General features: G+C 37.9%; 1 protein-coding gene across 1 annotated transcript in view; it reads right to left on the bottom strand.

The window, feature by feature from the left end:
- Positions 1-5,187: 5,187 nt before the first annotated feature.
- Positions 5,188-23,232, bottom strand: part of LOC306854678 (xyloside xylosyltransferase 1-like) — a 45,219-nt gene continuing 27,174 nt past the window's right edge. Inside the window, exon 5 of the mRNA XM_079392884.1 lies at positions 5,188-6,020. Coding sequence (XP_079249010.1) covers positions 5,624-6,020 — 397 coding nt within the window. The 3' untranslated portion in view covers positions 5,188-5,623. The remainder of the gene's footprint in view (positions 6,021-23,232) is intronic.

The raw sequence follows: 23,232 nt of genomic DNA, 5'->3' as shown, positions 1-23,232 counted from the left end.
CCATTTCTAGGGTTTACAAAGAATGGTGTGAAAAGGGAAAACCATCCAGTATGCGGCAGTCCTGTTGGCGAAAATGCCTTGTTGATGCTAGAGGTCAGAGGAGAATGGGCCGACTGATTCAAGCTGATAGAAGAGCAACTTTGACTGAAATAACCACTCGTTACAACCGAGGTATGCAGCAAAGCATTTGTGAAGCCACAACACGCACAGCCTTGAGGCGGATGGGCTACAACAGCAGAAGACCCCACCGGGTACCACTCATCTCCACTACAAATAGAAAAAAGAGGCTACAATTTGCACGAGCTCACCAAAATTGGACGGTTGAAGACTGGAAAAATGTTGCCTGGTCTGATGAGTCTCGATTTCTGTTGAGACATTCAGATGGTAGAGTCAGAATTTGGCGTAAACAGAATGAGAACATGGATCCATCATGCCTTGTTACCACTGTGCAGGCTGGTGGTGGTGGTGTAATGGTGTGGGGGATGTTTTCTTGGCAAACTTTAGGCCCCTTAGTGCCAATTGGGCATCGTTTAAATGCCACGGCCTACCTGAGCATTGTTTCTGACCATGTCCATCCCTTTATGACCACCATGTACCCATCCTCTGATGGCTACTTCCAGCAGGATAATGCACCATGTCACAAAGCTCGAATCATTTCAAATTGGTATCTTGAACATGACAATGAGTTCACTGTACTAAAATGGCCCCCACAGTCACCAGATCTCAACCCAATAGAGCATCTTTGGGATGTGGTGGAACGGGAGCTTCGTGCCCTGGATGTGCATCCCACAAATCTCCATTAACTGCAAGATGCTATCCTATCAATATGGGCCAACATTTCTAAAGAATGCTTTCAGCACCTTGTTGAATCAATGCCACGTAGAATTAAGGCAGTTCTGAAGGCGAAAGGGGGTCAAACACAGTATTAGTATGGTGTTCCTAATAATCCTTTAGGTGAGTGTAGAAAATGAAGGCTTTACAACAATATAATATACAGCATGAAAAATAGACAGTCATTTTGAGATTTGGCAATTACAATACTGTTCAAAAGTGTTGGCTCAGTAAGAGTTTTTGAATTTATATTTTTTTTAAGTAACATGCTTACCAAAGCTGAATTTCTTTGATTAAAAATACTGTAAAGACTATAATATTGTGAAATATTACAATTTAAACCATTCAGAACACAATAGCAAAAACTGGGAAAGTTATTGAGCATAGTTCAATAGTTGGCGACTAAGTAAGAAAAGACAAGCAAACCTCAAAACTGTCTTCAGAAAATGCAAAAATCTAGTTGCCACTACTAGGGACAACGTGACAGTATCATGACACAAGCCTTATGGTTTGGGACAGGAGAACATTTTAATACAAAGTAGGGATGAGTCAGATAAGAGCTATATGAATTGCAATCTTTTGGGGAGGTTGGAGGATTATCCCTCAATTCTGCTGTTAATTTTAATCAAGTTGTTATTAACTGCCACTCTGAGATGCTATATACATAATTCATGTACATAAGACACAGAGCAGGGGGACCAAAGAAGACTCTCAGAAGCAGCTGACAAACAGGAAGAAAATCATGATGCTTGTGTTGTGAGGTGACAGAATTTAGGTCACATCGCCGCTTTGATTTCTTCTACACTCATACTGCAAAACACTGCCAGCTCAGACAATGCTGTGGAAATTGGAACAAGTTGAAACTGGGATAAAGGACACAGGCCTCCGCACAACACATAAGGATGCTTGATCAAATGAGCGAAACCCATCCTGGATATTCAACTGAAGAGTAATCTAGCAACTGTAAGAGCTCCACTTCAAAATGAAACTGATATAGCAATACTACAACATGCAAACACATGTAGACTAATGCTACATGTAGAATACTAACACATGAAAGAAAGAGGAATGTAATAGGATTATATAAGGACATTTTATTTGGACCACCAATACATTTGCATGGAGAGAAAGATATATTATATATATATATATATATATATATATTACAAATTTGATGCTCCTTCAATTCTGGAATTTTAATGAATACATTCAATTTCTATGACATTTTACACAACAAGTGTGTGTATTACATTCAATACTCAAAATTGAAGGACAAACAGGCGGTTATGTAAAAAGAATAACCTGTACTACATAGTCATGTAGTTTGTGGAGGTCTTATGAAATTTTCCTTATACTAAGATCTTGTTTTGTTCCAATCTTCCCTGAGAGATTCCTTTGGGAAAAAAATGTTCATGGGAAATAAGGTTAAGAATCGTTTAAAAGTTTGGGGTTGGTAAGATTTAAGAAAAAAAAAATGAATTAATAGTTTTGTTCAGCAAGGATACATTAAACTGATCAAGCGTAATCAAACGTTCTTTTTCAAATAAATGCTCAAAAAAAAAGTTTTTTACATTTTACAATATATTCAAAGAGAAAACTGTTGTAATAATGTTTTACAATATAACTTTTTTACTGTATTTTTCATCAAATAAATGCTGCCCTGGTGAGCATAAGAGACTAGGCATGTGGCAGTATCAAATTTTTATTTTGTGGTAATCACGGTATACTGAATTACCAGAATATTGTTATTTTTAAGATGCAAAAATGTTGCCGTAATACAGTATAACTGGTTTAATACCTTTTTTTCTAATAACAAAAAGAACTGAACATTTAAATACAATGAAGCAATATACAAAAATGTATAAATCAAACAACTGTTTTAAGCAGATTAAAGTGCAAAATAATTAGGGCTGTAACGTCCCAGTCGATTAGTCGATTAATTGGTCGATATGGTCTGGTTCGACCAAAAATCTGATTGGTCGATTTTTTGCCGCGCTCATTTCATCAGGTGGAAAGCACTAATTGCTAATGGGGGTGTTTTCAGAGCACCCCTGTTTCACAGGTAACAGCCTGTTTTCAGAACACCCCCATTGTTTTCACTTTTTTTGGATTAGCCCAACCCACTGGAGAAGAGAGACAGATAAGTAGGCTTTAGAAGGTTTGATGCTGAATATTATTTATTTAATAATAAGCTAGTGTAAAAACAAGAAGCTGTCTCCTTCCAAAGAACCAGTGTTAATTTCGTTAACGAAGAGGACGACGAAAAATATTCGTTAACGAACCTTTTTTCTGTGACTAAGACGAGAAGTTGACGAGATAAAATTAATATCTGATGATAAAAACTATGACGAAATGTATGCGCGTCTTCGTTAACGAGACGAGACGGGACTAAAATGTTATTTGAGGACTACCGGACATTCAAAATACATCCTATAGGCTAAGTTGACTGTCTTGTCTTTTAAAATGTGCGTCCCTGTCACTGGATCGCAATCAGATGAGGGGCGTTTGTATATCTCACAGTATGGCAGCCGCAGTGGGCGGATACGCTACCAAAACGCAAACTAGCGATCTGAAACAATGGCCTCAGCAACTGAATGGTTATAGGGATAGGGTGACCAGACATCCTGTTTTTCCCAGGAGTCACAATTCGTTGTTGATTAACGCGATAGGCGGAATCACTCTGATAGAAGTGCTCCACTTTCTCAGTTCTCACACAGCGCGCGATCAGTTCTCAGTTCTCACAATATTGCCCAATTGCGCTGTGCCCACTGTTTGTGTTAGTTTTGAGCCTAAGATGCTTTATTTTTCAGTTATGCACTTTATTTGGTTTCTGCTCTTGTTTGTTTAATAAATATTATTTTTTTATTAAAGTGGACGCGCCTTTTGTGTTTATTAAGAGTAAAAGCTTTAAGTCTATTCGTGTCTCAGCCGCGAAGCTGAGCTCTTATGTTCAGCCTCGCTCTCGAGCTGCGCAGAGCGGCTGAAATGATAGTGTCTGACAGTTATACTTATAACATATGACAAAAATAATTTTCTAAATTATGTTGCACATTCCTCAAAAGTTCTTGTGATATCACTAGTTGACAACATAGTACTGTTTTCAGAAATCACAGGCTATGATATTGCGCAGGTGCACGTGATGCACCGCTGTCAGAGACAGACTCGTGTGTCAGACTCATTTCAGTGCAAAATAATTAGGTCAAAAACGATTTAATATACTGCAAATAGCCTATTAGTTTTTTATGTTTATTTATAATTAATTTAGGCAGACAACAAGGCTACCAAGTACTGAGCACAGTGCGTATCTAATTAATGTAACGTACGTTTTTTTTTTCTCCACAACGTCATTTTTAGTCGATTTTTAGTCGAAAGTTTCAGGACTTCAGTCGACCAAGATTTTCTTTGGTTGATTACAGCCCTAAAAAAAATTATAAGAACAATAGGTCAAACTTTAAAATAAGATCTCATTTCTGCTGTTCCATCAGCGCCATCTGCTGTCAGAGTGAAAGTGCATTTTCATTCAGCAAAATAACGTACAAATTAAGATTTACACCGAAACATGCTCTGCTCATCTTTCAGGATGAGACCCAATGAAAATTAACACACAAAGAAAACACTTCATGTGATTGGACTATTATTTTTAACTTGATCGGGCAAAAGCCGGTCTAAAACAGCTAGAAATAACATGACCGCACTCCCAACAAAACAAAAGACAAATTCACTGAAAATCCAGAAAATACGCAGTCCTTAACCTCACCATACTGGACACAGAAGAGCTTGAAGTGGGATCTCATGGCTGCCTGCCAAAACATGTGAGGCCTGATTACTAAGTTCGTTCTCTTTGGCCTGTTGATTTGACATTGCGCAGCAATATTATTACGAGCAATTCACACAGCCCCGCAGAGTTTCGCCAACAGCAACATCGCTCAAATGCCAGCCAACCACAACAGCTAGTGCTCTGCCCTCGAATCTAGTGCACATCTCCCTCAGGGCAGAGGCTGTTCCCTTTGGAATATTCCAGCAAATCCCATTTCTCAGGCGGATCAGACCACCTCGGCAAGAATGAGACCTCCGATCTGAGATGTTATCTTGGCTATTCTAAGGCGATTCAGTTGCACATCACAGAGAAACGGCTTTCCAAAATCAGCGCATAAAAACTCAGGAAAATGGGTCAACACCCTTTCCCCCTCGTTTCTCATCATAACTGCATAAAAACATTTGCGATTGAGTGGGAAATGTGGCTTAAAGTGGGAATGCATTTCACAGAATTGAAGATAAGAGATTAAAACTTTTTGAAAAAAAAATGTATGTAGCAATTCTCTTCACATTTTAAAGTGAAGATAAGTGGTACCTTAATGTGACTGCAAGAGTGCAACTGCACCTGTAAATAATACAGAGTGAAATTAGAAGGAGAAAAGGGCTCTCTGATTGGCTCTTTCACAACCTGTTGTCTAAGAGTGATTTGATGAGACTGCATGAGGAAAGTCAGACTACTGAGAGTCAAAGGTGCACTGCATTATTTAAATAAATAAATACAACTGGTATTTAAGCCAGAGTTTCTTTCAGTAACTTTGGAAAGGCACCAACAGCCTCAGCAGTGTTAAATCAATGATTAATGTGGTAATGGCTGGAGTATATTGTGTAAATGTGATTAGTAATGGGAATACTGCACTATTAGCACCTCTAACAATGAGCCCCTTCAGCCTTGGTCCACTTGATTTAAAGTTGTTCAAGATGTGCAAACAAAATGAGTTTAATCTAAAACTTGGCATTCAAAGGCGCACTTTGAACCTCAATCATCGGGTATGGGAGTGTTGCAATTGCCGTGGTAGATGTGCACTGGCCCATCGCAGCGATAGTACAGCTGGAAGACGTCACCATACCCATGTTCCCTCCACCATGTACAAAGCTGTCGGTTCCACCCACAGGACAGTGGGTAAAATAGTTCCCTGTGCTCCATCCCGATCATCGTGAAGAAATCCTGATCACCCAGGTGGCCCCGGAAGTGGTATTTCTCCGCAAGGCGGGCCACCTGCTCAGGCTCCAGAAGCTGGTTGTATAAAGTAGAGTGACGCATGGCGTCAAGGTTCAGAAGTATTACGCCGCTGTTGAAGCCCGGCAGACCGTCTGGTGGAGGGTCACCCACACGGGACTTGGGATTCTCTTTGCGGTACTGCCAGAAAGTGTGCCTACGACACATAGAGAAGACAATGCAAACAAGAATTTAAGCAAAGAATCATAGCTGTACTACACCTAAATTTACAGATGTGAACAAACCCATAACATCACCACATAACCTGCCCCACACTCCACTACAAACATGATGAGTTGGTGCACCAATATAATACCAGTGTACTTACATGGTAACTCCTCAGGAACTGTCCACTTAATATGAAGTGTAAAATGCAGGACATCAACCACAATTTATATGTAAAGCCTAACTTACTGGCCGCTGCTGTGTAACATCAAAGTAATTACATGGTAAAGCCATAGGAATTGTCTACTTAAAGTGTAACACTTTCTTTACCAACAAGTGCTGTTAGTCCTGTTACACATTTGTACTTTCATTAACAAAAAGTGTTGTTACCAATGTCCTGTTACACATACCATTCAGGGAGTTGTTACATATGTGTAGTTACACAAACATTAGAGCAGTAGATACTATGTACCAATGTGTACCTACCTACACTGTGGTTACATACTACGTACACATCTAGATACTATGTAAGTACACAGGTATTAGGGACACAATATTAAGTGGGACCCAAATTCTTTTTTCTCAGCTGTTCTACAACAGACAACCAAAACCCTCAGTTTTTGTTGATTTCTAAATATAAAACTCAGTCAAGTGATTTATGAGTCAGTACTTTTTGAACATCTCCAACACATTTGAACAATACCGTGATAATACTGATAACCGTCATCATTTTGGTCACTATAATCATGATAAGAAATGTTCATACCGTTACATCCCTAGTTATGCATGAACAGTACTAAAATAGTTAAAAAATTTAATAGACAGTGTGTATTCATAAAAATACTTCTGAAATGCATAGACAGTCAAGCTGGAAACTGAAATATTAAATCTTGAGACTTCAACAAGGCTGTAAGCTTGAGGTGAACTCAACTTGCGTGGCTTGTGGCAAATCCTGAAAATGTCTAGCATGTTTTTTTTGAGTGAAATTAGATTTAGTGGAGATGCAGCATGCGGGCAGGTGAAGTCCAAGACCACACACTGCTCTTAATGAAAACCATGGAGTGCTGAAACCAAGCTTATTCAAAGTAGCTTTGATCCATCAAGTCAATGCCCCCTGCAGGGAATTCCTCAGAGGTTCTCCTGAAGTTCATAGATGCTCTCTTGCTTTTAAAAAGCCCAAGCTGGGTTGGAAACAACAAAGAGATTTCTGAAGCTGCTGCTCCTAGACCGTTCATTTGACAGCAGGAGAACAGAACCAGACAGGATGACACAAACTTGAACCTTTTATCTTTCTCCCAGAGACTCCAATTTAGTGCAACGCCAGTCCATAGGAGCATTTCGGAGAGAATGCTGGCTCAAGACAACAGGAGCACAGGTAAACAAGAACATGACGACAACACTAACTCAGAGGGCTCTGTCAGCGCTTTGATGGTGCTGCTCAAAGAACTTCCAGTTCCTCTAAAGAAGTCTTTCCATAAAGTTAAGGTATAAAATCATTAGCTTAATCTTTTGTATAAAGGCTTGTCCTGCGCAATTTATTTTTTAAAATGCAGATAACAAATTTGCATATGCAGTACTAAGGTGTAAAAGACAAGGGACACTGAGGGACACTCTGAAGTGATAGTTCATTAAATGAAAATTTGGACAACATTTGCTCACCCTCATGTCATTTCAAACCTGTATGACTTTCTTATGTGGAACACACAATATAAAATTGGAGGAGTCCAAAAGTTTCAAAATAGACAAAAAAGCAACACAGGGTATGGCTGCAATAAACAATTATTCTGGTAAGCGATTAATTTATTATTTAATTAATTATATCTAATAAAAAATACATTAATAATAGTATTTTTATTTTCTGTATTTAAAGTTATTCTACATCCTGGCCAATATTCTGCTGCAAACATTGCACAAATTAAAGATATAAACAACAAATAAATACACAGTATATGTATATGCATGTTCTAAGTTTAAATCAAATAATATACGATAAAGTAAAACAAACCAACAAATGAGCAATGACAGATTTTCAGTGAATAAACACTTCTGTATATCTGTCATTTCAAACCTTTATGACTTATGTGGAATACACAATAACATTTGTAGAATCCAAAAGCTCAAAAAAGGGTATAAAAAAAAGCACCTTAAGAGTACGTCTGCAAAAATTATTCTGAAAATCAATTCAAGATGATTCATTTATAATAAAATGTGAAAGAGAAAATAATTGCATCTTTATTTTCTGTATTTTATTTGTTATTTTTACAGTTATTCTTCATCCTAGCCAATATTCTTCTCCAAATAACACTGAAATTGAAGGATAATTAATTATAATATAATATTATAAAATGACTTTTTCTGTATTTTATTTTTAAAGCTATTCTACATGCTATGTATTTCTATATGTGTGTGTATGTTAAATGGACTACTTTTCTTTTTTTGTCCTTGCTCATTGTTTCTTCACTGGATAAGACCAGCAAAATGATTGCTCAACTCAACATATTTAATCTTTCACAGACAAGTCATACTGGTCTGCACTGACATGAAAAACTCAAGACATGATTATTTTGAGGTGACCTATTCCTTACATAATGATGAATGCAGCCTAAATGCAAGCCCTAAAACCAGCAAAAACAATCATATTTCTAAAGCAGTGACACTTCTGTGCATCTCTTTGCCTTTAATTCCAGCATCTGCGGATCTGAGGTGGCATGACACGGAATATTTAGGCCACCCTCTTTGAGTCTTCTTCTAATTAATAATTCATGAGGAGACGCAGCACTCTGAAAAATGCTGCATGTCAGATGTAAGGGCATGGCAGAGGCGCTTTGGGTCAGGAGGAGCGCGTGCCCAGGCCATCCCTAATGAGCGAAGCTTCAGAAAGATCCCAATTATAGCTGCGTTATTCAGTCTTTAAAATGGAATCTGTGAAGTCAGAGTAGAAAACAGCGGGTGTCACCACGTAAATGCGCATCAACAGTGTGGGTTGAGACAGCAGAGTGGCAGCTTCCTGTGTCGTCTCTTCAGCTCAGCATCGGTACTTCCAGAGGAATGTCAGATGGCACTTCCACATTTCATGCCTAGTTTTAGTGTCTTTTTTTTACAAATGGAAAGACCTATTTGTCTGTTTGAGAGGACGTACGCGCTCTGAAGCACAAATCTAGAAGAATTCGTCACCATTAACAACTGTGGTTTCCTGTACATATTGACTCCGGAAAGGAAATGCGTTTATAATGGCATTGTGCAAACAAGTATACAATGGTATTTTTCCATTGTAAAAATGTTTTTTTTTAAATGTTTTTTGGAAAATATAATTCAACACTTTACTTTAAGCCTAATGTGTAATGCATTATAAAAATAGCTTAGTATAAATTAATTATTCCTTGTAATGCACCTTATAATGCATTGCACAGTCTCATGAATAATTGTAACCACAGTTAATACATTATAACACTTATCAATTCATTGTTACACTAAGCATTTTAAATTCAGTTATAATAATTTACGACAAGACACAGAACAACAACACCCGGACTCTGTTTTAATCATTCTAGGGGACTTTAATAAAGCAAATCTCTCCCGTGAACTGCCAAAATACAGACAGCATGTTACATGTCCCACCAGAGACAGTAATATACTGGATCACTGTTATACAACAAAGGACGCATATCACTCTGTCCCACGGGCAGCTTTAGGACTCTCTGATCACTGTTTGGTTCATCTTATTCTGACCTACAGGCAGAAACTTAAATCTGTTAAACCTGTATTAAGGACTGTATAGAGATGTACTAATGAGACAGAGCGGGTTTTACAAGCCTGTCTCGACCTGACTGATTGGAGTGTTTTTGAAGCTGCTGCAAACGATCTGGACGAGCTCACAGGGACTGTAACATCATATATCAGTTTCTGTGAGGATATGTGCATTCCTACCAGGACTCATCTAACGTATAACAACGACAAACCATGGCTCACTGCAAAACTCACACAGCTCCGTCAGGCCAAAGAAGATGCTTACAGGAATGGGGACCGAGTCTTGTATAAACAGGCCAAATACATACTGGAAAAGGAGATCAGAGTGGCAAAGAGGAATTATTCCGATAAACTCTCCCCCACACCTGCACTGCAGATAAGAGAAGATGGTGTGCACCAGGTCTTCAAAAAGAAAAAGAGAAGGAAGGCACTAGGCCCAGATGGTGTGACACCAGCCTGTCTGAAATCCTGTGCTGACCAGCTGGCCCCCATCTTCACACAGATCTTCAACAGATCACTGGAGCTGTGTGAAGTCCCCTCATGCTTCAAACACTCCACCATCATCCCCGTCCCAAAGAACCCCAAGATTAAAGGACGTAACGACTAAAGACCTGTGGCTCTAACATCTGTGGTCCTTAAGTCATTTGAAAAACTGGTTTTGGCTTAACTGAAGGACATCACTGGACCCCCTGCAGTTTGCCTACAGAGCAAATAGGTCTGTGGATGATGCAGTCAACATGGGACTGCACTACATACTGCAACACCTGGACAGACCAGGGACTTATGTGAGGATCCTGTTTGTGGACTTCAGCTTGGCCTTTAACACTATCATTCCAGACCTCCTCCTGCCCAAACTAACTCAGCTCTTCATCCCCACCTCCATCTGTCAGTGGATCAACAGCTTCCTGACAGACAGGCAGCAGCTAGTAAGGCTGGGAAAATACACATCCAGCACCTGCACCATCAGCACTGGAGCTCCTCAGGGCTGCGTTCTCTCCCCACTGCTCTTCTCCCTCTACACGAACGTCTGCACATCTAAAGACCCCTCTGTCACGCTCCTGAAGTTTGCAGATGACACCACAGTCATCGGCCTCATTCAGGACGGTGACGAGTCTGCATACAGACAGGAGGTTAAGGAGCTGGCTGTCTGGTGCAGTCTTAACAACCTGGAGCTCAGCACGCTCAAAACAGTGGAGATGATTGTGGACTTCAGGAGAAACCCCCCTGCACTCCCCCCACTCACCATCATGAACAGCACTGTGACTGCAGTGGAGTCATTCAGATTCCTGGCCAGCACCATCTCTCAGGACCTGAAGTGGGACATTCACATTGACTCTATTGTGAAAAAGGCCCAAGCAGAGGTTGTACTTCCTTCGCCAGCTGAGGAAGTTCAACCTGCCACAGGAGCTGCTGAAACAGTTCTACTCTGCCATCATTGAATCTGTCCTCTGCACTTCAATAACTGTCTGGTTCAGCTCAGCTACCAAATCTGACCTCAGAAGACTACGGTGGGTAGTCCGGACTCCTGAGCGAATCATTGGTACAACCCTCACCACTCTCCAAGAACTGTTCTCATCCAGAGTGAGCAAAAGGGCTGGTAAAATCACTCTGGACCCCTCACATCCAACACACTCCCTCTTTGAGCTGTTACCGTCTGGTCGACGCTACAGAGCTCCAGAACGGCCAGACACAGAAACAGTTTCTTCCCTCAAGCAATCCATCTCGTGAACATTTGAACTCTTAACAATAAACATGAAACACACAACACTATCATACTTTTTATTTTTTATTTAACACACATACTTATTACATTTCAAATTTGCACCTAACATACCTGTACATACTGAATTGTCCATTTTGTATATTTGTACAATTATTTTTTTATTATCTGTGTCCTGTCCTGTTGCTGTCAATCTATCCTACTGTGGAGCTACTGTCACTAAAACAAATTCCTCGTATGTGCAAACATACCTGGCAATAAAGCTAATTCTGATTCTGAAAAGTATAATACATTTTAATATAGTATATTATAACTTTTTATAAATATTATATTACATTACATCACATTATATTTTATTATATGACACTGATGAAAATCCACTATATGTACATAAGAAAAATATCAAATGTGCATGTTTAGCATACATACAATGCGGGCTAAGTAATTAGCCTAAAAAATATGGCCATTTTATTCCAAATATTGTTTAAAATGTTATTTTAATCACTGTCATTTCACAATACAAAACCTGTTGGAAATGTTCACGTTTTACCAAACCAAGGTTTTTACTTTTAAAATGCTAGGCATTTGCAAGGGTGTTCTGGGTGGTTGTACAGCAATATACAAATCAAAGTTTAATATTTAGAGTTAGCATTTTGTTCAAATCCCTAACTGAAAGTACGCACAAAAGTGAAGCTACCCTTAGGAAACACCACTAACAAGGCAATACTTTCCACTGCATCTAAGAGGCTAATACACTCTTAAAAATAAAGGTGCTTCAAAAGGTTCTTCACAGCGATGCCATAGAAGAACCATTTTTGGTTCCACAAAGAACCATTTAGTCAAAGGTTCTTTAAAGAACCATCTCTTTCTTACCTTTTTATAATCTGAAGAACCTTCTTTCACCACAAAGAACCTTTTGTGAAACAGAAAAGTTCTTCAGATGTTAAAGGTTCTTTTTGGAACCATTTAGTTCTTCTATGGCATTGTGAAGCACCTTTATTTTTAAGAGTGTCGGTCCAGTGGGCTTTTACACATGAGATAAACATTTTCATCAACTGTTTAATTCTGGAAAAAGCCTAGCATATGACAGCATTATTTGCTTATAAACAATCCCTTTTTGCAAGTCAAAAGCCAGAAATAAAAATTAGTGTTTTAAAAAATTAATATATAGTATGAGAGCTACTGCAGAGAAAAACACCATGTGGCTTGTGTGCAAAAGAGCCACTCACCTGACACAACAGCACACAGCAATCAGCTGCTCAGTGCCTGAGTATTTCAAAGCTTTCTCCTTTATTAAAAACTAATTTAATGCCAATGGATTTGGTTTTTAGTACCAGTGTGAAAACCACAGGCACCCACTGTGACAGAAAGGAGGCCGTCACTAGGGATGCACCGAAATTGTTTATCAACCTAAATTGTTCGGCCGAAAATAGCAAAAAACAGCTCTTACGGTGTTCGGTGTATAAGCGAAAAGACCGAACAATGACGTGACGCGATCAAATAGAGGCGCGCACTAATGATGGTGGTTACTGTATGATGATTGAAATCGTGAAATGGCCTCAAACGATTAGTAAATAAACTGCAGAATGTTTTTCAAATACATGCACGGATTGCAATTCGTCCAGATTCGATCCAAATTCATAATGAGAATCATTTATAAATCTGTTGTCAACAAAAAGAAGCACTGAGATCTTCCTGCGGGTTTCTGCCAAAATAAAAGCTGAGAAAAAGCAAAAACTCCAACATTCATAAATGTTAGTATTGTAATTGTACTGTTGTTCTGTAGAATAAAATAAAGTAATAATGAAAATAATAATTACCCAACAACAGTTCTATTAATACATTTACCTATTATATTCACACATGTTGGTCAAATTGGGATCTGTAATATATTCTAATGTTTTAAAAGAATTCTCTTCTGCTCAGCAAGGCTGCATTTATTTGTACAGTAAAACAAAATACATGCCTGATTCAAGAAAGGGGTCTCAAAAATGGCCAAAAAAATATTATTTTACTAACTTATTCATTTTAAGTTAAATTGTGCTTTGTTGGTATAATGTCTGCTAGACTTAAAAAATGTTCCCCGTTAAGTAAATATTTTTAAATTGTTGTTTTGTAATTGATTTTTTATTTGAAAGGCAGGAAAAACCGTGTTCGGTATTCGGCCTTCGGCCCAGTGTTTCATTTTGTTAAGCTTCAGCCAAGAATTATCGGTGCATCCTGTCACTATCTCAAAACACATATTTCTGACAACATTTGGGTGTTGGTGGCGCAGTGGATAAGACACATGCCTTTGGTGTGAGAGACCCGGGTTCGAATCCACTGTGAGACACCAATGTGTCCCTGAGCAAGACAATTAACCCCTAGTTCCTCCAGAGGCGTGCGACCTCTGACATATATAGCAATTGTAAGTCGCTTTGGATAAAACCATCAGCTAAATGAATAAAATAAAAAATAAAAAACATTTGAATATTTAATTAAATATGCAAATTTATAATAAAAAAAATGCAGTGTTGCTGGTTTGACAAATTCACTGCTGCTTCTGTTACTTTACATTGCTAACTCAAAGTTTTAAAGGTGACATATCACCTTTTGCATGTTTAAGCATGACTTTTTCCATGTTTAAGTGCTATAAATTGGGTCACCGGTGCATCTACCAACCCAGTAAACGTGAATAAAAACAACCCAGTAATTTTTTTTGGTTAGCCTTTCTCTGCAAGCTTGTGAAGAGCTGCTCAGATTTCGCTCCCCCATGACTAAAAAGGGATCTCATTATAATATTACCAGCCCTTAATCTCCACGTTTCCACCCACAGCGCCGCCATTGTGTTTTCGCAAGTGACGCTGGTGTACCAGCTTTAATGCATGACGAAAGTTTGAGAAAAGCATGCTAACTGTTCTGTCTTTGGCTGAACTGACGAGCACAGAACGCTATTTAGAGTCCCAGCCTCAGAGGAGACAAGAGAGCAGTGATTTATTGATCTATTTACTGTATGTTACGCTGCTGCCACACAGATCTGATATAAACATGATTTCTTTCCCAGCTGTTTACCTTCACAGACAACCAACTGTTTATGTAACTCATGTGTAAAACGTACATCAAAAATATATAAACTTGTATGTACTTGACAGTTTAAGCACAATAAGAAAAGAAAGAGGACTGAGATTAGTACTCGCATGCGTGTGACAGCTGCTTTCTGTGCACGTGCTTCGGATGTGTGCACTTAGAAAACCCTATATCACAAGTTTAACCTAATATGGTTCAAAACGCATGATTTCAGCACCATAGACATGACAATCAGATGTTTTTTTTTCTATCCTGAGTATCCTGAGAAATGAGTTGTAAAGGAACAGCCCTATTCTGGAAAAGGAGGCAGTGGAGAGAGCTCATTTGCATTTAAAGAAACATGCGTGTTTCTGCTTCCACTCAAAATCTGCATTTTCAAAATGTTATAACTGTTCTGTGCAGTATTTTGAACTGAAACTTCACAGACACATTCCGGGGACACCTGAGACTTCTATTACAAATTGTAAAAAGGGGCATATTAGAGGGTATGCATGTGACGCCACCATCAGCTGGAGTGACTGTGGTTCTGCCCACTGAGTGCCAACAAGACTGACTGGCAGCATTGGTTTTCAACATGAATACTACGACAGAACACACAAACCACATCTAAAACAAGAAAGAGCTTTGCGATAGACTGTACAAATAGATTTGACAAGAAATCTGAGGTATATTTTTACAGTGCTCCGCTCTGCACAAGTCAATGCTTGTGTTGGGTTTATACCAGCACGATTCTGAACTGTCCCAGAAGCGGCTCTCCAAGGCATTCATACAGTGATCTGTCATGCCACAAAGACTGTATATATATTATTTTTATGCATCTGTATAAAGTGAGAAAACAAAAATACAATTATTTATAAAAATGTATACAAATTATATACAAATAAAAATATGTAAAATATGATTATATATTAGATAAAAAAAATACATTCAGTATTACATGCTTCTAAAACTTTTTTTAATTCAGTAATAAAAACTATTAAATAATAATATCAATTATATATAATATAAATAATATCAATAAAAAACTATCAAAAAAAATCCAATATTTGCATGCACTGCAAATTTTCTATGCTTGGAGTGTTGCAGCATCAAACTTTATGTGGCAACTTTCACATTTCCTTGACCATTACGATAATGCCTTATTGAGTTACTTACTCAATAGCTTTTTTAAAAAACTAGTGCCATGCTTATATGGACACTCCGAAACATAAATTCCAACAACAGTACCAAAAAGTTGATGATGATGATAACCTCTGGGAACAGGAACCAAAGTTCAAAAGTTTACTGCTGGCTGACCGCTGAAATGCAGCATGCAACTTTTAATCTTGACAAAGCCCTTGGCTAAAGTTCAAAGCTGAATTCTTTTATCTGATCTGCTATGATCTATGATACAGAGAAAAGAAGCTGATATTCTAGCAGCGTCATCGTGAGCATGATAATGATTATGCACTCAAATACAATTTTGTACTATTGCTTAAGACATAATGCTTGTACTTATCCTTTTAATCTCAGGGTACCTACAAAACAACAACAAAATATCAAACACAAAAGATCCTTTTACTATTAAATCAGTCTGGTAAGCAAAGATCAGAGTGGCTGGAATTCCCTCCAAATATGTGAACAGAATCAGGAGAGGGATCTTATGCAATGGGTTTGTGAAATATTAAACATGACGCTCTGAGAAGCCAGCTGAATTTTGATGCGCAGGGCTCGCAAAATCGCTAGCCTGACGTCCCAGGGCTATTGTGTTTTCCAGTCGGGCTACCAAAATGTATCACTGCCCTGCCCGACGGGCTACCTTAAAATACAGGGCTCCCGTAGGTCCTTAAAAACTCTTCAATTTAGTTGTAACGTTAAATGGTATAAGAAATTAATTATAATATCAAGAGGTCTTACAGTTGGGGACGGAAAGATAAGAATGGCGATACGGCTGGATTAAACTTCAAAAGGCAATGATGTCATTGAATAAATATGAGCGCTGCACGTTTCAAATCAAAACACGACACGGATGTCTTTATGTGACTGTATCTGAAAAGAACGACTTCAGAAACGAGTTGTTGGCATTTTCATCTCATCTTACCTATAATGCCTGATAAAGCAGCGTTTATGAGCGCGGACAGTGCTGCTTTGTGTACTGGAAACCGCTATATTAAGCTGCTCCTAAAACAAAAAGTTGTAAATGAGAAAGAAGTTAATGTGCCTTCTAAAAATCTAAACAATTAGACCGTAATATTTATTCGTTTTAATTTAATATAATAATTTATATTCTTGATTTATCCCTTTTCATAAAAATGGTCTAAGTCTGAAATGCTGTTGTATAAGATTTGTTTTTGTGAAACCTGTATCTGAACTGTAAATCATGTAATTTTATGGCTTAATACTGTATGTTACCATAGACCTTGTCCAACCCCGTTCATACCGTGTTCATTTAACTTGTGCAGCTCTCAAAATGGATCATAAATTGCCTTAAATGTATTTTTAAAATTCTGTATATAAATGTAAATAGTGAAATAAAATTAATAATAATTCCTTCATATTTGAAAACATATTTCATTGACAATTAGACTCCTATCTGATTTTCTATATTTTAAAAAATAATAATAATAAAAATATTTTTTTCTTTATTTGGGCTAGTTAAATAAATTTTCGGGCTACCAAAATCTGAAGAGTACCTGCCCGAAGGGCTACCAGGGATTTTGAAATTTTGCAAACCCTGATGCGTCGTCAAAGATGAGCAATTCATCGATGTTGGCAACTGCTGAACGAGGCCACGGGAAGCCCTATCCATCAACACTCAGCTCTAGATGTCAGGAACTAAGTGAGACGGAGGAAAAGAATGATTGGAGGGGAAGAGAACAAGGGAGACACAGACAGGAAAGATATGAGCCTGATGGAGGAAAAACAGGGGAAATGAATACTTCTGAAACACTCAACAAAACAAAACAAAATTATGGTTTACATAGGTTTAGGTTTAGATGGAAATATATTGCTACTGTACAAATTTTGATGAATTCAACTGACTACATCCTTTTTGATAATTAAAAAATAATAAAATCATTAAAATGGAATCCAGGAACATTAAATGGAAACCGCAGAATGTGAGAAGAAATCAAATGCATTTCATAGGGCCCTATGCTCCCTGATGGTACGGCACCAGCTTCTCTGCAACATCTCAGCCTACATCCAAACACAATTCATCAAAAGTCCTGACATGTTTTTGTCAGGATAACTGGTTCAGAGAGCAAGAGTACCTTCCAAACAATGTTAAAGCTCAAAGCAGAGAAAGAACAGAGAGAGAAAGATCACCAGGGAAAAAACGACGTTAATGACGTGGTGCTCTCACAGTAAGTGAGAGCAGGATGGACACAGATGCAGTAAGTGACGTAGATCCGGAGCCAGACTGTTTATGGGTCTTAATTTGCAGACCCTGAGGCTGGACAAAGCCCTTTGGTTACATGTGAGTCCTGATAGAAATCTGTTTGTATAGACTGGAGTCCTGTCAGCACTACAATAAGGCCTGGCTGTTTCTGCAATCACTTCCTGTCCTAAAAGAAAAAAGCCTGGCATAACTCACAACTCCTGAGAAGAAAAAAATAAATAAAAACTGGAACATTTTAACGACTGGTATGGCTCCAATGAATGTTCATACATCATCGTAACACTGATACTGGACAAATAAAGCTTCTGATCTCTTCATATTTCATGTGGAAATAGGTTTGACAGACTGCCTGGAATCTGAATAAGACCGCAACAGAAAAACATCAAAACACACAGCCCAGTTCAGTGCGTATTAGCATGCAAAAAATGTATCCTACATATAAAATATATGGGTGATGCTTTACCTATGCACCGTTTCTTCAATTATGCAGCTGTGCACAGACTTTTAACACTCATTTGGCTACAGGTTTTACTCTGGATTCCCTTCCTAAACTTTTAACATTCTCTCTAGTTTAATTTGTCAACTAACAATGTCCAACAGCAGTATGGAAGCCCGTTTCCACCACTGAATAAAAAAATAAAAAAGGTAATTGCGACTTCTCACAATTATGAACTTTTTTCTTGCAGTTGCAAGTTTACATCCCGCAATTCTTTGACTTTAACGTCTTTTCAAGTTTATATTGCAATTGCGTGAACTGGACTTTATATCTCGCAATTCAACAATTCAGACAAAGTCAGAATTGCAAGAAAAGAGTCAGAATTGAGAGATAAACTCGAAATTCTGAGAAAAAAGTCAGAATTATGTGATACTCGCATTTGCGAGAAAAAGAGTCAGAATTGCGAGTTTTTATCTTGGCACGTGAACGGATCCTTCTTTACCATTTATACCACGAAAATAAAGATAAAATGAACATCAGAAAGTATTGTGTTTCAACGCGGAAAAATGTCAATACACGTTCAAGTCCACCAACGTTAATCTACTCTCCTGTCTCGTTTGTTGGAAACGTCAGAACTAGAGTTACGCAATTCTGACTTTTATTCTCAGGATTGCATAATACAAAGTCAGACTGCTGCTTCTCACTCAAGGCTGTGTTTATGTTTATAGGGCAGCGTCACAAATGGGTAGCCTGACTACGTCAGACTTCGTACTTCCGCTCAATTTCAGTCTGATATAGCAAACCAGCTCCCAGATTATCTCCGGCTCCGCACCAGCTGTCCAACCAACGAACAGAGGGCGGGCTGAGTGCCGTGACGTAGAAGCTAAGCGCCAAATTTAAGATTGTTTAGGTTAGGTAAATCTAATACAGTAAATGTGCAAAGAGAAACATTGTAAATCAAGCAGCTGGCTGGGGAACAGTGCAAGATGATTTGTAGTGCATGTATTGAGTCTTTTGTGGCATTATGTACACACAGCAGTGTGTGAAAAGGGTCTAATTCACTCTGTTGTGGAGAATATTCCTGGCATTTGCCAGGTCAGTGTCTCCTTTCTTTTCCAGTCCTTGAGTATTGCCATGTCATGCTGTAATCTTGCAATTAAATTGCAGCATTTCCGACAGACTCGAAATGAACGAAGAGCTGTGTTTAACAGAACTAATCCTTACTTTGACAGTTGGCTGCAAATATTTTCTTGTTTGTCTCTACTGTCAAATATTAGTTTAGATGCACTAATTGTACTGTGGATGCGTAGATTTACTTCACATAATCTACAAAAGTCGTTCACAGACATCTTCACTCCGGTATTTCGCTCGATGGTTTTGTTTTCGCCGCACACCTGTGTTTACAGCGGAAGTTCGAGGCGGCTGAGCCGGCGCATTACATGCGTCATAATCAAACATTATGTGATTGGCTTACGGGTACACCATTGATTTTAAACTTCAGACAAGCGTGGGAAAAACTAAACATAAAGGCTATGAAGCTGAGAGAGGTTTAAGTATGTTTGACTGAACATGTGTAAAGTAACACAGACTGACAGCCCCTTAAACGGTAGTCTGAAGACAGGACACACTGCTGCTGTAATTAATGCAGACAGCGACAGCCCCTTCACAGCTCACAGCAGAGAAAATGACACAAGAACACTGGTTAAACGATAGATGCTGGACAAGTGCTCATCAACAAAACACCAGGGGCTTCTCCCAGACAAGCATGCACACACAGCAAAAGAACATCAGTAGCAGTGGTAAGATCAGAACGGAGAATACTGGCACAAAAGCTTCTGTGACAGTGAAAACTGTTCAAAAAGAACACCGCCTGACAAGACCGAACACACTGGACATCCCAAAGCATTTCTGACAGGACATGTGGCCACTTCTCTTAGAAATTCTGCTTGGCAACAGTGTAAAAAATGCTAGCTTTGTTTTATTAAAAAAATTATTTTACAAAATAGGAATGCCAAAGTTAAAAGGCCATCTTAAAAAAAAAATCAATGTGTTATATAATGCATAATTTAATTAATTTGTTATATTTCTAAAGACTGTTGGAAAAGTTCATGGGATCAGTTGCAATTATTTTATTCTATTGAGAGCTCTTGTTTTTAACAAAAAGAGAGAGAGAGAGAGATGATAATTACACCAATGAAAATTATTCATATCACTACTCTTTGACAACCTTCAAAGGTTTGGGGACCGTTTTCATTTCTTTTAAAAAATCATTAAATAATTTTTTTTTTTATTATAAAATTATAAAAATTATTTTAATTTAGCAACGATGCATTAAATTAACCAAAACTGACTTCAAAATAATCCATAATTTTAATTTTTTTGGAAAGAATAGTATCACAATTAACATTTACAATAACTGACTAACTAACGAACAAACTATTTCTGGAGGATCGTGTGACACTAAATCTACCATCACAGAAATAAATACATTTCCATTTAGAATATACTAAATAGAAAACAGTTACTTTAAATTGAAATAATTTCACAATATTACTGTTTTACTGTAATTTGGAGCAACTAAAGTGCCTTGGTGAGAACAAGTGGCTTCTTTATAAAAAACAGGATTTTGCTTAATAAAATAAAATTAATGAATATTTGTATCCTTATTTTTATGATGTAGAAGGCCAACTGCGATCAAATTCAAAGGCACATAGGGTGGTGCTATATAATAAATTTGTTCACACTTTATTTTAGGGTCCAATTCTCTCTATTAACAAACCATTAACTATGACTTTGGCCTCAAACTCCTAATTTGCTGCTTATTAATAGTTGGTAAGGTAATTGTTGAGTTTAGGTACTGGGTTTTATAGATGTAGAATATAGTCATGCAGAATATGTGCTGTACTAATAAACAGCCAGTGCGTTAATAATAAGCATACTCATAATCAACTACAGTCAACATTTGAAGTGGATCAAAAAAGTTCATCAATGTTGTCCTAAGACAAGAATGCATTTAGGTTTTAGGACAACTTTGACGAAGGTTTTGATCCACTTCAAATGTTGACTAGTGTATAGTGAGAACTGGTCCCTATACTAAAGTGCTACCATAAATCCTTTAGCCGTGACTTTAAATTGCAAAAAACTAAATCAAGAGCTCAAAGCCAACTGTCTTTGGCTGGGTTCATGTTCTTTCTCTATCATATATGCATGGATTCCAGCACAGCAGAGCTATCCTATGCTTTGTTTGCATGCGGCTCTTCTGGGGTGTATTCCAGAAAGCACGGTTAACTTACCTTCAGTTAAACCCTGAACTTTGGGTTGATTAACCGCAAACCTTGCTTACTCGAGGTATGTGGTTCCAAAAACGCATCCGGGATTAAGTTCATTCAACTCAGAGTATGTTCCTGGTTAAGACTCAAGACATTCTCAACAGAGCGACGAATCGACGAGTCACCATGGAAACGGACGCTAAGAAAAAGCGTACCATGCTGTTTCTTTCTTCTTCTTTTGTTCGTTTACATGCTTAGTGCATATCGCCACCTAATTGATGGTTGTGTAATCATTTTTTTCCCCCGTTTAATCTTCAATCCTTGAGAATATGACTTATATTTTTAGTTTGATGCCAATTATATACAGTCATATCAGATATGTATTTTTATTATAGAAATACATTATAGAAAATGCCAATCCATGTGTGAGATGATAATATAAAATATAAAATGTAATAAGTATATATAATATAATAAATTAAACATTACCTTGTCATAGTGTTTTATAATTTATACAGATAACTGTTATATATGCCAAAATAAATAAAATAACCATATTAGAATAATATATTACCTTATTTATTACTTATATTAGCGCTATATGTATGTCACGCATGCACTGATAGCACTGAAGTGAACTAACCCTGAACATAACCTGCTCCGGAGCAGGTTATCTTCAGAGAGCAAGTTACTATGGTTACTTACATACCCTAAAAGTAACCTCCGATTTTGGAACCGAAAGCCGAGTTTATCTGCTCGCTTATCCTCAAACTTACCCGGGTATGTCACATAACCTGCTTTCTGGAATACACCCCTGGGCTCACACTGTGTTGTCAAACGTTGTCGTGCACTTTTAGCACGAGGCATCCTGCTTCCCCTGAGACGCTTGCTTACAAACAGCCTTTAGGTCCTGACCTACCGTGTTTGTGTTTAGAATAGGATGTGCACACAATGAGGGTAGGAAAAAATACCTTCAGTCAAACATAAAGGTCTCCAATATGTTAGAACTCAGTTTGAGTATCCTGAACATCTAAAAATCACTGACTTAACTAAAACTTACAGCCAAAATTACTTGAAATGGAATGTATGATTAATTGCATTTAATCAAGAACAAAAAAAGAATGGCTGTGCTGAACAATTAATCATGGAAAGTATGAAAACGTTCATGAAAAATAGCAAAATTATGCAGCCCTTAAATACAAAAGCCATTACCGCTTTTCTTCCTCTGCTAGTTTAAATCATATTAAAATGGTGAAATTATGGTGCACCAACACAGATCTGAATAGGCTTGTTTGCAGTCCTCTACACTCCATTTATTTGTCCTTTAACCTCAGTTTCTCTCTCTGGATTTTAATATTCAAATATTACACTTACCAGATTAGGGGATTTTCATTTCAAGAGCAAATGGTGCAATGTAATATGCAGCCATAGCGTGAAATCTGTGTGTGCAGAATGTGCAGTAAAACCACCACACACAGCTGGAGGAAGACCTTTGGTTATCGAGACAGATGTCTACAGACCTCATCCGTTGGTCGAAAGAAACCACATATCGACAACATCAAAACATGATCTTGCAATGTTGCAAAC

This window comes from Barbus barbus, assembly GCF_936440315.1.
Source record: "Barbus barbus genome assembly, chromosome: 35".
NCBI lineage: Eukaryota > Metazoa > Chordata > Actinopteri > Cypriniformes > Cyprinidae > Barbus > Barbus barbus.
The sequence above is the reverse complement of the archived record's forward strand: the minus strand, read 5'-3'. Positions and strand labels throughout refer to the sequence as shown.